This window comes from Aquarana catesbeiana, linkage group LG11 (assembly GCF_042186555.1).
Source record: "Aquarana catesbeiana isolate 2022-GZ linkage group LG11, ASM4218655v1, whole genome shotgun sequence".
NCBI classification, from domain to species: domain Eukaryota; kingdom Metazoa; phylum Chordata; class Amphibia; order Anura; family Ranidae; genus Aquarana; species Aquarana catesbeiana.
Window position 1 is genome coordinate 50075666 of NC_133334.1, and position 15633 is coordinate 50091298.

At 40.4% G+C, this 15633-nt stretch overlaps 1 protein-coding gene across 6 annotated transcripts in view; it reads left to right on the forward strand.

Annotated features, from left to right (window-relative positions):
* Window positions 1–15633, forward strand: part of ATG13 (autophagy related 13) — a 65604-nt gene that overhangs the window by 12772 nt on the left and 37199 nt on the right. For all 6 annotated transcript variants that reach the window (XM_073604298.1, XM_073604299.1, XM_073604300.1 and 3 more), the window contains exons 2-4: window positions 2372–2453; window positions 9295–9375; window positions 12162–12281. In XM_073604298.1, coding sequence (XP_073460399.1) covers window positions 2385–2453; window positions 9295–9375; window positions 12162–12281 — 270 coding nt within the window. In that variant the 5' untranslated portion in view covers window positions 2372–2384. The remainder of the gene's footprint in view (window positions 1–2371; window positions 2454–9294; window positions 9376–12161; window positions 12282–15633) is intronic.

The following is a 15633-nucleotide window of genomic DNA, read 5'->3' on the forward strand; positions in this document are numbered from 1 at the left end:
GGATCAGATGCTCTATCCAGATATGACCTCCAAACAGATGTAAGGTATGGATGGACTCAGTAGATATAGGCAGTCAGCCCCATCATTAAAAGAAAGAGGAAAGCATATAGTGTAACTCCGTATGGAAATTTTAATACATAAAAAGCAAAGGAAATACACTCACGTGTTTAGCAGTAAAATCAAGCGCTTGTATAAAAGACGACAGTGGTCTCAGCATATCCTTCCGACGCGTTTCGACTTAGAAGTCCTCATCTGGGGATGACGATCAACGACTCTTCCTGTTTACATTGTGATCAGCTGTGATTGGACACGGCTGATCACGTGGTAAAGAGCCTCCATTAGATGCTCTTTACCGAGATCGGTGTGTTGGACTGGCACACCGCACCACCGATCGCCATGGGCGCTTGAGAGCGGTTGTTCTGGAAGGGCGGTATTAGACGTCCCTGCTGAACCGCCCAAAATACGAACCATCTATCGCCGACTTAAAGTGGTTGTAAAGCCTCAAAGTTTTTCACCTTTAATGCATTCTATGCTTTAAGGTGAAATACCTTCTGTGCTACAGCTCCCCGCCCAGACCCCCCCCTTTTTTTCTTACCTGAGCCCAATCCAGCGATGTGCACAGCGGCTCCAGACGCTGTCCCTCTCCACATTGGACAGACTGATTGCAGCTCCTTGCTCCTATCAATCAAATCCTGTGACGCGGGGCCATTGCTGAGTCCCGCTGTCTATGGATGCAGCAGCAGGACTCGGGAGTGACCCCGCTTGGGTGCCCTCATGGAAATCGGCTCCCAGAAGAGGAGGATCAGGGCTGCTCTGTGCAAAATGTTTTGTTATTTCACAAAAAAAAAAAAAGATTTAAAAACCTTTTTAAGTTGGGGATTCAGATGAATGTTGCACAAGGGAGCTGCAAGTGGTCCAAGGCTGCTTTACTCTTGGAGAAACCAATCTAGTTTAGTTGGGGATCTAGCAAATTGGCATCCATCTGGGGTAGTTGAGGTGGTCCTTTAACCCATTCATGCCAACATTACGCATATATGCGTCGTCCTGCTTCAAGTGGTTGTACCGGGTTGATGACTGATTACTGTTTTTTTTTAGAGCCGATTTGGCTAATCACTTGCTCAGCTGTTATTACAAGCAGCGGGAGGGGACGCAACTCATCCCCCCCCCCTTCTGCAGCTGGCCCAGGCCCTCCCACTGGGAGGCCAGGGCGACCAGCCGGAACGTCCGTTGGAGACCCGAATGAAGCCAGAATCGACTATGATCGGGTCTCAGACCTAGTAAGCCATTAGTAAGCCAGATATTTAGAAAAAAAAAATGTCAGTATTCAAAACAGCCAAACTTGGAGTTTTGAATGCTTTTAAGTGCAAAGGAGGGATTTGGGGTCTTGGAGACCCCAGATCCCTCCAAAAAAATACCTGACAGCAATTAAAGTGTTAAATTTTTTTTTTTTTGTGTGTGTGTAAAAATAAAATTAAAATAAATTAGAAAAACTTTTTAATTCAAAGCGCTCGCGTTCAAACAACACATGTGAGATATTGCTGCGATCGTTGGAGCGAGAGCAATAATTCTATCACTAGAACTCCTCTGTAACTCTTAACTGGTAACCGGTAAACGGTTTCAAAGCGCCAGCTATGGAGATTTTTAAGTACCGTAGTTTGTCGCCACTCCACGAGTGTGCACAATTTTAAAGCATGACGTGTTGGTTATCTATTTACTCGGCGTAACATCATCTTTCACATTATACAAAAAAATTGGGCTAACTTTTTTACTGTGTTTTTTTTTTTTTTTTTTTCATTTAAATTGTATGTATTTTTCAAAAACAAGTTGCTTTTTGTAAGACTGCTGAACAAATACAGTGCGACATAAAATATTGCAACGACTGTCATTTTATTCTCTAGGGCCTCTACTGAAGAAAAAAAAATAAATATATATATATATATATATATATATATATATATATATATATATATATATATATATATATATATATATATATATATTAATATATGTGTTTAGGGGTTCTAAGTAATTTTCTTGCAAAAAATACTGATTTTATCTTGTAAGTAACAAATGTCAAAAAAAAGGATTAGTCTTCAAGGTGATAGAGTTCTCCTCACTAAGAAAAATAAATGCAATAAATGACTTCAAGTGTATATAAGCACGAATCGCCATGTGGCTTCAGTTTAATTTACTACTGATTCCAGCTATCCATGTTTGTAGTATATGCCAGAGAAAGGATATCACAGATTGATTATTGGTCAGGTTTTTCCTTCCTTTTGTGCACCATCCATTGATTTGTATTCTGTGAGCCGGTTCATGCATTGCTGTTTGTCTCCTTGTGGTCTGGCTAACGTTGTTTTCTCATGTTCAGGCCTACAGACACCATGGACTCAGACCTCAGCCCACAAGACCGGAAGGACTTGGACAAGTTTGTCAAATTTTTTGCCTTGAAGGTAAATTTTAAAAAAACTTCAACATAAGTGTTTTTGATCAAGTTTTGTCAAAATCGAAAAATAACTGAATAAAACTTCTTTTTTTTTTTTTTTTTCTTTTTCAAACAAATGCAGGGAATTTCATTTGAAAACACCCGAACAAATGTGGTAGAAACTGATTACTTTCTATCAGATTCTTTAATGGGATTCCTGTTTTTGATTGAATGCATAATTGTGATCACATAGGAATCAGCCTATGAAATCTATTTCATATATAAAATTGATCAGTGTTTTGCCGGTCGATCAGACTCATTAAGTTTGGTTGCATTTGGTATTTCAACAACCTTCCTATCATATTATTGATGGGAAATGGTTGAAATTTATGGTTGTAGGACTGGTCTCAGATCTGGTCTACCTTTTCCAAATCCTCAAGTATCCCATCACAAAATTCAGCATACAAGGTTCTCACCAGATGGTATCTGTCCCCTCCACGACAGCTCACCTTAATCCTACAAACGCCAACATGTGCCTCAAGGAATGCAGCACGGTGTGATGTCATGCATATATGGTGGTCCTGCCGCTTTTGCAATTCTATTCTGAACAGAAAACTACTGACTATTCTCAATACTTTTTCATACTTGAGTAAAAGAGAGGCGCCAGGCATACATGTGATATAAGGCCAACTGGATAGATTCCAACAAAATAAGGTAAACTATATTCTACTGGCAGACAAGCAAATATTTTCCTATTGTTAGAAAAAAAAAATAGTCTCTTTTTTATTAAGAATTTAAACAAAGAATAAAGGCATTTCTGGCAAACAACCAACACTCTAGCTACTTTACAGATTCCTAAAATTTATGTGTGAATGTCTTGGCTCACCACTAATCTTCCCACCGTAGATCCACAACACTATCGCGAGCCGCTGCTTACTGTAGGTTCACCTTGCAGTCTGACGCTTACCTTAAGCCCCGCCCCTTACCTACCTTTCTTCACTCCCCTCCTTTCTTTTTCTACACACTTGTTCTTCTTTTATTAGCACCCAAATCATTTGAGACCATTATATATATCACTCACCATACAGCCTCTATGCAACACATCCAAACTACCCATGGGTGCTGTTGACTTGTCCACATGCCATATTGCTCTAGTAAGATTTATTTGCCTAATGCCCAGGTCTGCTGTTCCTGTTTTACCATATGAGTCTCAATAATTAGTGACCTTGCCAATGCATTCTCTATTATTTATAAAGCCTTCAGGGCTGGTTCACACCACAAGAATGCACTCCAGATCTGTCTCGGATGCGTTTCTGCATGTGTGTTTTTGGCACGTTCCAGTGCGTTTTTGATGCATTCCAGATGCTACTCCTTTTTTTTTTTTTCACTTTACTGGGGTCTGGTGTGTTTTAGATGCATTCCAGTGCATTTTATGATGCGTTTTACTGCGTTCCAGTACAGTCTGGTGCAGGAAAAATGCAGCATGTCTTCTACTGCATGTTCTACTTCTTCTCCCCCCCCCCCTTTTTTTTTTTTTTCCGGAAACTAGAAAGTCCTGGAACTGACTGCACTGGTGTGAACTATGCCACTGGAAACATGTAACCTACGTTTTTTTTTTGTTTTTGTGATGCAGAAAAAAACGCACTGGACTGCATTTGGTGTGAACTGGCTCTTAAAACCAATAAACATATTGAAATGGAAAGTGGTTGAAATTACAAATTGCATACAACCAGATCCATATTTAACTTTACTTAATCTAAAACCGGAATGGTTAACACTCTCTCAATTCAAACTTATGATCCAACTAATAACGGCTGCAAAACAAACAGTGGCCAAGGCATGGAAATCTCCTACATTGGTACTAGCAGAAACAATTCACAGAATGAATAATACAATGTCCCATGCTAAGATGGTAGCCATCGATCAAAATCAAATTCCAAAATTTGAAAAACTTTGGCATCCTTGGATAAAACAACAGTTCCTGTCAAATTTCAATGACTCTGTCCTGTTGCCATGGTAACAGATTAAATGACTTACAGAGACACCCATTCTAAGGCTTCAAAGAGAACTAAAAAGAATAATAAACTGACGAGCCGGACAACCTTGTGGACCATACCTCTACCTTTCAACCCTTTTTCTTCTTTCTCTTTCCTTTTCTCCACCTTACGATTAAAGCTCATTATCAGAATTTATTTGACCTATATACACTCTACTAGTAAACAATATGTATAGTAGGTATAAATCATTTAAATACCTACAAAAATTACTAAGGAAATGATATATATCTTTAATTTAGGTTTACGTGAACCCAATGTTTAATATTTGAAATTTCATGATATTTACCTATATAAACCCTACTGTAAAACAATGAGCTTACTTTATAGATCCTTGTAAACTTACTTTATGTATCTTTATGTATCTTTATAACATTGTATACTCAATAAACTTCTTTTGACAAGGAAATTACAAATTGCTGCATATACTGTATATCCAGCATTGGGTAGTAAACATTATTATAGCATTAGAACACCCAGTATACACATCGTACAGTTGATATAAAAAGCCCACACACCCCTGTTAAAATGTCAGGTTTCTGTGTTGTAAAAAAATGAGACAAAGATAAATCATTTCAGAACTTTTCCACTTTTAATGTGACCTATAAACTGTACAACTTAATTGAAAAACAAACTGAAATCTTTTAGGTGGAAGGAAGTAAAAATAAAAAACTAACCTAACCGAACATCCTAACCGCTCTTACAGAACCCTCTAGGCAGTTTAAGGTTAAACCGCTTTTCTTCTAATTTAGTGAATGGCTGCGTGTCTTTTTATTAAACTCCCTTCCGCAGAAAATCTTTATCCCTATTGTGGGGTCACCAGTACAGTATTTGTATATTGAAATCATATCCCCTCTCAAGCGTCTCTTCTCCAGAGAGAATAAGTTCAGTGCTTGTAATCTTTCCTCATAACTAATATCCTCCAGACCCTTTATTATTTTTGTTGCCCTTCTCTGGACTCTCTCCACTTCCAGCACATCCTTCCGGAGGACTGGTGCCCAACTTCTTTGGTCGACCATGGCGAGGCCTGTTCTGAGTGGAATCTGTCCTGTTAAACCACTGTATGGTCTTGGCCACCATCCTGCAGCTCAGTTTCAGGGTCTTGGCAATCTTCTTATCGCCTAGGCCATCTTGTGTAGAGCAACAATTCTTTTTTCAGATCCTCAGAGAGTTCTTTGCCATGAGGGGCCATGTTGAACTTCCAGTGAGAGAGAGTATGAGAGAGTGAGAGCGATATCACCAAATTTAGCACTGCTCCCCAGTCACACCTGAGACCTTGTAACACTAACTAGTCACATGACACCGGGGAGGGAAAATGACTAATTGGGCCCAATCTGGACATTTTCACTTGGGGGTGTACTCACTTTTGTTGCCAGTGGTTTAGACATTAATGGCTGTGTGTTGGGTTATTTTGAGGGGACGTCAAATTTACACTGTTATACAAGCTGTACACTCACTACTTTACATTGTAGCAAAGTGTCATTTCTTCAGTGTTATCACATGAAAAGATAGAATAAAATATTTACAAAAAATGTGAGGGGTGTATTCACTTTTGTGAGATACTGTATATTGGTAAAGCAGTGTCAGGTACCAATAGATCGCTACATACAGGCAGCTCAGGTAGATATCACATCATATGTTGTGTATACTGCTGCTGGACTACAAGAACAATTACAATGATAAGGCTGGAGTGAAGATTGCAAAAGCAGTCCATACATCCCATCTAGATACTCATGATAGGAGATTCACCAAGCATATGAGGTCTGGCCTGCAGTGTATGGATGAACCCATAGAGTTGGGTAACCTATCCCAAATTACAACCGCAGCCGATATGACCTATACATATACATCTGGGGTCTATGTGATGTAGGTTACTCACAGTCCTGCAGCAGAAATAAACGATCAAGGGGTTAATAGGGCGCACAATGGATGTAGCCGAGTACATATAACTAAACATGGTGGGGGGAAGGGGGTGGGGTGGGTTGGGTTTTCCTGAGAGGGGGAACTTGGTGGTGGTAGTTAATGTTTCACAACAAGTTCAGGTATTAGTCCATGTAAGGATAAAATGATGCTGAATAAATGGAAGGCAGCCACTCTATAAAAGCTAGAAGAAGCTCTGGAACAATAAAAATCCTGCAGCAGACCAGTCTTATTATCCAGCAGCCGTCATGGGTGATATCGGTCTCAGTTTGATCCTTGAGCAGTGCACCCTCTAGAGGCTGAAACCCTGCTGTGATGCAGATATTTCAATCAATGATGGCAATAAGTCCAGGCAGTCCAAGTAGCCCTCATGCTGGTAACTGATCGACAGTGTAGTGCTGGCCGGTTTCCGAAAGTGCTGGATTGAAGGCAGGCAAACAGGATCAAGAAGATCAAAGTGTGCGTTGACACAGGGAGATGGGGACCCATCCTTCCATCGCTTTAATGCCGCGTACACACGAGCGGACTTTACGGCATACTTGGTCCGGCGTACTGGATTTCGCCGGACAATTCGATCGTGTGTGGGCTCCAGCGGACTTTGTTTTCTCAAAAGTTTGACAGACTTAGATTTGAAACCTGTTTCAAATCTATCCGATGGACTCGAGTCCGGTCGAAAAGTCCACTCGTCTGTATGCTAGTCCGACGGACAAAAAACGACGCTAGGGCAGCTATTGGCTACTGGCTATGAACTTCCTTGTTTTAGTCCGGTCGTACGTCATCACGTACGAATCTGTCGGACTTTGGTTGATCGTGTGTAGGCAAGTTCGTTCATTCTAAAAGTCCGTCAAAGTATGCCCTAAAGTCCGGTCGTGTGTACGTGGCATTAGTCTTTAATTGCTTTGCAGTCACAACATAGGATTAAAAGTTCAGTTGATATTAAATGACCACATGTATAGCCAGCTTCTTAGGTTTCCCCCTTGTCCATTCGGTTGGGATTGCCTGCAAATTGCCGTGTGTGGTCAGCAAAAGGCTAGCCATTGATAATAGGGGGGGGAGTCCATCCATTGAAAAACATTTCAATAATCCCATATAAGATTGTGTGTATTATGTGGATATTCCTGGCAGTGGTCTAATCTCATAGAAACAGTGTTGGTTCTTTGGAAACCACAGTGTCCATATACACAACATAGTTTCTCAATATGTTTGGTATTGGCTGTACCATACATCAATTAAAATAAAAAAGTCAGCGCCACTAGGCAATGAAAATTCCCTGCATCTGCAAAACCAAACTGTCCCCCTGGACAGATCCAAATAAAATCAACCACAACCAGTGCTCTTCAGATTGTTTGTTTGTTTGCACATGGAAACTGGTTTTTATTTATGAACTTTTCCATTTTAAAGGAGGACTACAGTGCCTTGCAAAAGTATTTACCCCCCTTGGCATTTTTTGTGTTTTGTTGCCTCACAACCTGGAATTAGCATGGATTGTTTGAGGATTTGCATCATTTAGTTTACAGAACATACCCACAACTTTGAAGATATATATATATATATATATATATATATATATATATATATATATATAATTTTTTTATTGTGAAGCAAATAACAGAAAAAGTCAATGTGCATAACTATTCACCCCCCTAAAGTCAATACTTTGTAGAGCCACCTTTTGCGGCTATCACAGCTCCAAGTCGCTTTGGATAAGTCTCTATGAGCTTGCCACATCTTACCACTGAGATTTTTGCCCATTCCTCCTCGCAAAACTGCTCCAGCTCCTTCAAGTTGGATGGTTTGCGCTTGTGAACAGCAACTCAAAACGTGCCATTTTGTTTTTTGCTGAAAGTAATGGCTTTCTTCTGGCCACTCTGCCATAAAGCCCAACTCTATGGAGCGTACGGCTTATTGTTGTCCTATGTACAGATACTCCAGTCACTGCTGTAGAACTCTGCAGCTCCTCCAGGGTTACCTTAGGTCTCTGTGCTGCCTCTCTGATTAATGCCCTCCTTGCCTGCTCCGTGAGTTTTGGTGTGCGGCCGTCTCTTGGTAAGTTTGCTGTTGTGTCATGTTCTTTCCATTTGGTCATGAGAGATTCTAGAGATCATCTAAGATTTGGATATTCTTCTATAACCTAACCCTGACTTGTACTTCTCAACAACATTGTCTCTTACTTGTTTGGAGAGTTCCTTGGTCTTCATGGTAGTGTTTGGTTAGTGGTGCCTCTTGCTTAGGTGTTTGCAGCCTCTGGGGCCTTCCAAAAAGGTGTGTATATGTAATGTTAGATCATGTCACACTTAGATTTCACACAGGTGGACATCATTTCACTAATTATGTGACTTCTGAAGGTAATTGGTTGCACCAGAGCTTTTTATGGGCTTCATAACAAAGGGGGCGAATACATACGCACATGCCAATTAATAGTTTTTTATTTCTGAATAATAGTTTTATGTATATATTTTTCTAATTTTACTTCACCAACTTAGACTATTGTGTTCTTATCCATCACATAGAATTCAGATAAAAAAAAAACATTGAACTAAAGACTGTAATGTAACAAAATAGGTAAAAAGCCAAGGGGGGTGAATACTTTTTGCAAGGCACTGTATAGAAACCATCTGAAGAGCACTGGTTGTCGTTTAATTTATTTGTACCATACATTGTTCATCCCGTGTCTATGAATTAACTAATGATATTTTTTATATATCTGTATTTGTATTATACACACTCTGGCGTTCATAGTGGGTAAGTTCTGTAGTCTGCCCTAAACTGTTTTTTATGTACTAGTTCAGATGGGAAAATGAGGAATGTTTGACAAATGTCCTGAACGGCATTGTCACTTATATGGATCTACTCTTAAACTTATGACCTTTTATTGAAACTCTCTTCATTCTGCAGACTGTCCAGGTGATTGTCCAGGCTCGACTTGGGGACAAGATATGTACCCGTTCTTCCTCCTCTCCAACTGGTTCAGATTGGGTAAAACTTTTTTAAATACAGGTCAAAGTTTCAGTATAATCATTCTTTTCAGTTTAAAGAACATCACTGAGCACAATTTTTATCTGAAATTACAACATCGCATATAACCTGCAATTTCATTGAACCACCTCCCGTGAAACGGATTAGTGTGTTCATGGGGACCCATGTGTCTTTGCGGGCTCATTTTTAAAAAGAATACAAAAAAAAGGAGCTATGAGCGACTCTTTCTCTGAATTATGTTGTAACTGAGAGTGTTCTTACACCAGAATGGATGACTGCACTCCAGCCTGAAACTTAAAATTCCTTTATCGAATATTTTCCAAAAGTACAACAGGAAAATTAGACCTTTTCACGTTCCAAGTTTAACTTCACTTAATCATAAAGTTCATTCTTAATCACTCTATAATTAAATGTTGTTAGGCATGAAACGCCTAAAGGTTAAGTGTGGAAAATGAAATAAACATACATACTCTCATCTATATGGCTGTGACATCAGTCCAATGCTGCATCTGTCCCCCACCAGCTCTAAGACCAAGAACTGAGCAATCACATGACCGCTGATCACTCAGTTCTCAGTCTTCATAGAGCTCTATCCCTCCAGGGCTCACTGGAGCACCAGGCTGTGGAGGGGCGGCTGGCTCAGGCTCTCAGTGGTGTGCTAAGAAGCTGAGCCAGAGCTGGGCAGGCATGTGGGTTGATCCTGATGTTAAAGACAGGATCCTTGCAGAGCCTGGACTGGCTGTGTGACGTCAGCTGACATCGGGCTAACCGTTGTTGTCTTAACCTAGATCACAGGAGTGCAGAAATAAGTGCACTCCTGTGACCCAGAAGAGAAGTATGGCCAAAAAGCTTTGGAGATACTTCGCTTTTAAGAGGTCCCATTTTTTTTTTTCCTGTTGTACTTTGCCTTATGGAATATATTCAGTAAATTAGTTGAGTTTTACATTATAGTGCCGTCTCTCATTTGGGGAAGCAATATATTGTCAGTGACGAGCTGGGTGTGCACCTAATCTATTTGTGCAGGTAAGTCCCCTTTCACATTGCCGCGACTTTAAAGTCGCATGATTTTACCGTAATTTCGCGGCTGCGATTTCAGGGAATGCCTGTGTAAAATTGAGGTCCATGGACCTCAACTCGCATGAAAGTCGGACCAAAGTAGTACAGGGACTACTTTGAAGTCGCACAGATATGAATGGTACTCATTGGAAATCATGGGGTACGACTTGTCATGCGACTTTGAAGTCCCAAGTCGCGCAAGTGTGAAAGGGGCCTAAGTGTGGATTGACCTAGAGAGGTATCATTTTTTTTTTTTTTTTTTTTTTTTTCATAATGAGCATATTTGAATCTCAACTAGTTAAAAAGAACTTATTTCCTATGTGTCATGCTCTCTGCCAAATTACTTCAGTCCATGAAAGCAGAAACACATATTTTTCCAGTTGAAAGCTGAGCTTCAGACAGATTGGGGGGAAAAAAAACAACAACAAAAAAACACCAATTAATGCAGTTATGTATTTATTCAGGCTATATGCACATGAACATTTGCAGGCATAAAATATGCGTAGTGTAAAATTCCCAGCATTTTCCTGCACCTAAGGTGTAGCAGGGGGAGTGTACAGCCGGTCATAAATGTGAATCCATTGCAGTAAAATCCTGCCAGTTTCTAATCTTAAAAACTAAGACTAGTTTTACATCTACACATTGCGGCAACACGTTAATTTTAATTGCCCCAATGAAACCTGTGTTGCAGCATAACACAGTAAACGGTAACCCACTACTGTGTGTCAGATACACTGCATTGGAAAAAATAGTGCAGGTCTGATTTTAGGCCTGGTATGCATTGGCAGCCCATTCAATTGAATTGTCTGCCTTGGCACACTAAATTGGACTTTACAGGTATGAAGGGGACCTAGAGAGAAAATAAATCAATAAGTAAAAGTAAAAAAAAAAAAGCAACAGTCTTAGCCTTCCCTTCTTATGTTCTTTGCTGTCTTTTGTCCACATCTAAATAACAGGTACACATTTAACAGGATTGTAACATCCTTCTAGATTGTCAGCTCTAACGAGCAAGGCCCTCTGATCCCTCCTGTATTTGATTTGTATTGTAACTGTACTGTCTGTCTGCCCTCATGTTGTAAAGTGCTGTGCAAACTGGTGACGCTATATAAATCCTGTATAATATAAATCCTGTATAATAATAATTAGAAAAAAAACAAGTGGTACATAAATATTTTCCAAAACAACAGATTTTAGGAGAAAAATACTTTCCCGGGAATGTGGCTTCTGAAGCTTCTGGGAGGTGATGTCTGCTCAAGCACATTCTCCGATTTTTAAGGAATGTCCACTTCAAAAATGTGCTGCATCATTTGTTATGTTTGTATTCAGTTTGTAAGCCTCAGGGCTCATGTACATGGGTGTTATTTTCCCTGTGCTTGACACAAAATTCAGATGCGGGTTAGTAGATTCCTATGTACATGACATCTCAGCATTTCTTTAAATGCAGCATGTACAGTATGCTATTACAATGTATTTAACCTGCTGGAAAAGCAGATTGAACTCAACCTTCTCTTGACAAATGGTGTGTTTTTTAGTCCAGTGTGTGTGTTTGATGCCCATTGACACGAATCCCCTATTGGGATATTTATTATTATTATTATTATTATTATTATTATTATTATACAGAACTTATATAGGCAAATTGCTTGTATAGATAATAGACTATGGGATGTTTTTCTGGTTTTGCTGATGGTTTTCCAGCGTTTATAGATTAAACATTTTGCCTTTTGCAGTTTAACTTGGCAATCAAGGACATCCCTGAGGTTACCCAGGAAGCCAAGAAAGCCCTATCTGGTCAGCTGCCTGCAGTTGGACGCTCCATGTGTGTCGAAATTTCTTTAAAGACCTCAGAGGTATGACGGCTAAGAGTTTTTGAAGTAATAAGTGTAAATCCACTTTTTATTGAAAAAAAAAAATCCTTTTCATGTCAAACAACCTTCATTTTGTGCTCTTATCTCCTGCTGTTTGAAATCTGCATGTGCATTCCATTCACTTCCTAGGCACATAATCAGTCCCAGTGTTGTGATGAGAGGCAAAGTGCTGGAAAAAATCTTGTTCATGCACACATTGCAAACCACTACCAGCTTGCCATTTTACATGGACACAGGTTTACTTTAAAGTAAAATGTTCCCAAAGGTGAACTTATTCATGTCCCATCCATTTTCAGAGTGGAATATGTAACCTGTTCCCACTGCTGCAGCCGCTCCCCAACCCTATCGCCTCTAGTGACAGCGAGCGGGGGATCTTCTCCCTGAACTAGCTGTCACAATTTAAGAAAAAAAAAACGCCACAGAGTTCTGTGAATAAATTACAAGTGCCGCAGACATTGCGGCTGTTGGCTGGTAGTTCTCAATGAACTATCAGGGTGCTGTTGAATGCTCTAGTAGTTCATTGAGTCTTCGGCCTCGTACACACGGTTTGATTGTTGTACGACCGAGCGTCTGATTTTCATCCAAAGGGCGTGTGCAGGATTTTGTCTTGAATACTAACTATCCGCAAATTGTCGTTTGACAAACACGAACGTAGTGACGTACTATGAGAGTATAAAGAGGAAGTTCATTTCTCAAGTGCCACCCTTTTTGGGCCGCTTATGCTAATTTCATGTTAGTAGAAGTTGGTCGAATTTTGGTGAGCGTTGATTCACGATTTTCAGATCGTACAAACGAAATGCCTTTTTAAAATGTGTTTGGCATAACTACATCTGTATCACCAGCAAAGCAGCTTCATTATAACCATTTCAGCCCCGGAGGAATTTACCCCCTTCCTGACCAGGCCATTTTTTTGCGATACGCACTGCGTCGCTTTAACTGACGATTGCGCGGTCGTGCGATGTTGTACCCAAACAAAATTGATGTCCTTTTTTTCCCCACAAATCTTTCTTTTGGTGGTATTTGATCACCTCTGCGGTTTTTATTTTTTGTGGTTTAAACAAAAAACAAAAAAAACGATAAGTTGGAAAAAAAAAAAACACAATATTTTGTACTTTTTGCAATAATAAATATCCCCCCAATTTTTTTTTTTTTAAATATTTTTTTTTTTTCAGTTTAGGCAGATATGTATTCTTCATATTTTTGGTAAAAAAAATCGCAATAAGCGTATTTTGAATGGTTTGTGCAAAAGTTATAGCGTCTACAAGATGGGGGATAGATTTATGGTTTTTTTTTTTTTTTTTTTTTTTATATCGCCTTTTGACACTTTTTTGGGACCAGTGACATTTATACAGTGATCAGAGCTAAAAATAGCCATTGATTACTGTATAAATGTCATTGGCAGGGAAGGGGGTTAACTGTGTTCCCTAGGTGTGTTCTAACTGGGAATGGGACTGACTGTGGGAGGAGCGTACATCTTCGCCAGCACACCATGGATCAGCAAAAAGTTGTCCAAGAAGGCTTTTTTTTGTCTGATGTTCCAGAACCCAACTGGTAATCGCTGCAGCACCCACTATTTGTGTGTCATTTGACCAGGAACGTGTGCGATTGTAATATCGATTTGACTGTGGGAGGAGACTGATCGGTGTTCTTACTTAGTAGGAGCACACGATCTGTCTCTATACCCCCGAGAGAACCGGGATTTGTGTGTTTACACACACAGATCCCGGTTCTCGCTCTGACACGGGCACGTGCATCGGCTCTGGGGACACGCTGCAGGCGCGTGCGCCTTCTAAAGTGTCTTAAAGAGCCGACGTAGAGCTACGATGGCTCGCGCAGGGGAGCCAAGCTGCCGCAGTATAACTGCGGCGGCTGGTCTGGAAATGGTTAAAGAAGATGAGAATGTGCGCTGCATTTTAACATTTCATCAGCTGCCGCGTCACGAATGTTAATTCTAGATTACGAATGGTAGTTTACAGAACCAAACTGTTCTGGCTCGTTCCTTGATTCCGAGGATGCGTGTTTGTACTTTCGACTTTTGTGTGACGATTTCTGTACTGACCGTCCGAAAATCAGATGTTGAGTTCACATCCGACAAAAAATTTATAGCCTGCACATCCAGCTTCTGTCTGATGAAAAAGTCAAACCGGCTGTCGAAAGCACCGTACTGATGATCCGAAAATCCGCAGACAGCTCGTCTTACGACTTTTCCCTTCTGATTTTTTTTGTACTGTGTGTACGAGGCCCTCCTGTCAGTGTGCAACTGACTGCCTGTACGAGGTATGAGCAGACAGCTTACGCCAGGGGTGCTCAACATTTTGGAAGAGTGAAGGCCACTTGGTAACCGGTCACGGCCATGATGAGTGGATGACAGGTCCATGTCCACTTTGCCTTTGCAGAACGGATGCAGACACAGCCCGCTCTACTCTATGTGCCTTCCGATCCACCCGGATGGAAGAGGACAGGTCCCCTTCTGTTTTTTTTTTTTTTTTTTTTATTTAGCGGATTGGATTGGAGGTAGGTGGGTTTAAATGGACAAAAAAACATTTACATCTGCCGCTCCTTGGAGATGAATGGAGGGTCCGATTGGGTTGGATATATTTTAATTTTTTTTTTTTTTTTTTTTCTCTCTACCTTTTTTAATAACCCTCTTCCATTCTGGTATTGCCGGTGGTTGCTATTCCAGGCAGAGTGCGTTTGGTATAATTCCACCTGAGGCAGGAGTTGGCGCTATACAGAAAGCATCAGCTTATGCGGCTCTGCTGTGCAGCCGCTTGCTTCCTCTACTGCCAGCTTCATTCACAACACTGATGCTCTGAGATGGCGATTTGGCATCCCGCGATCTAGGCTTGCCAACCTGCCATACTAGTGCACGCTGTCGCTGGCCATAAAAGAGAGCTCCGTGAGCCACTGTTTGGACACCCCTGACTTGCACAGACAGTCTGCAGGAGTCCTGCATTTCACCTGTGATCTGCTGATCGCTGGAGCAATGCTTTGCAGGCTCCTAGTAAAAATAAAAAAAATAAATACACTTTTTTTATTTTTTTTATTTATTTTTTTTCCCAAAAGTGATCCTTTTTAAAGCAGATCTTGCATTGTAAAGAATCCATTAAATACATATAATGTTGCTACTGTTGGCATATTAAAAAAATGCAGTGATTCATACCATCCTCTTGAATTCTAGAGACTCCATGGGGTTGATTTACTAACAGCAAATCCAATTTGCACTACAAGTGCAGTTGAAAGTGCAGTCGCTGTAGATCTGAGTGGGGGGAGGCAAGGAAAATTAAAAAAAAAAAAAAAAAAACAGCATTTTAGGTTGCACATGATTGGATGA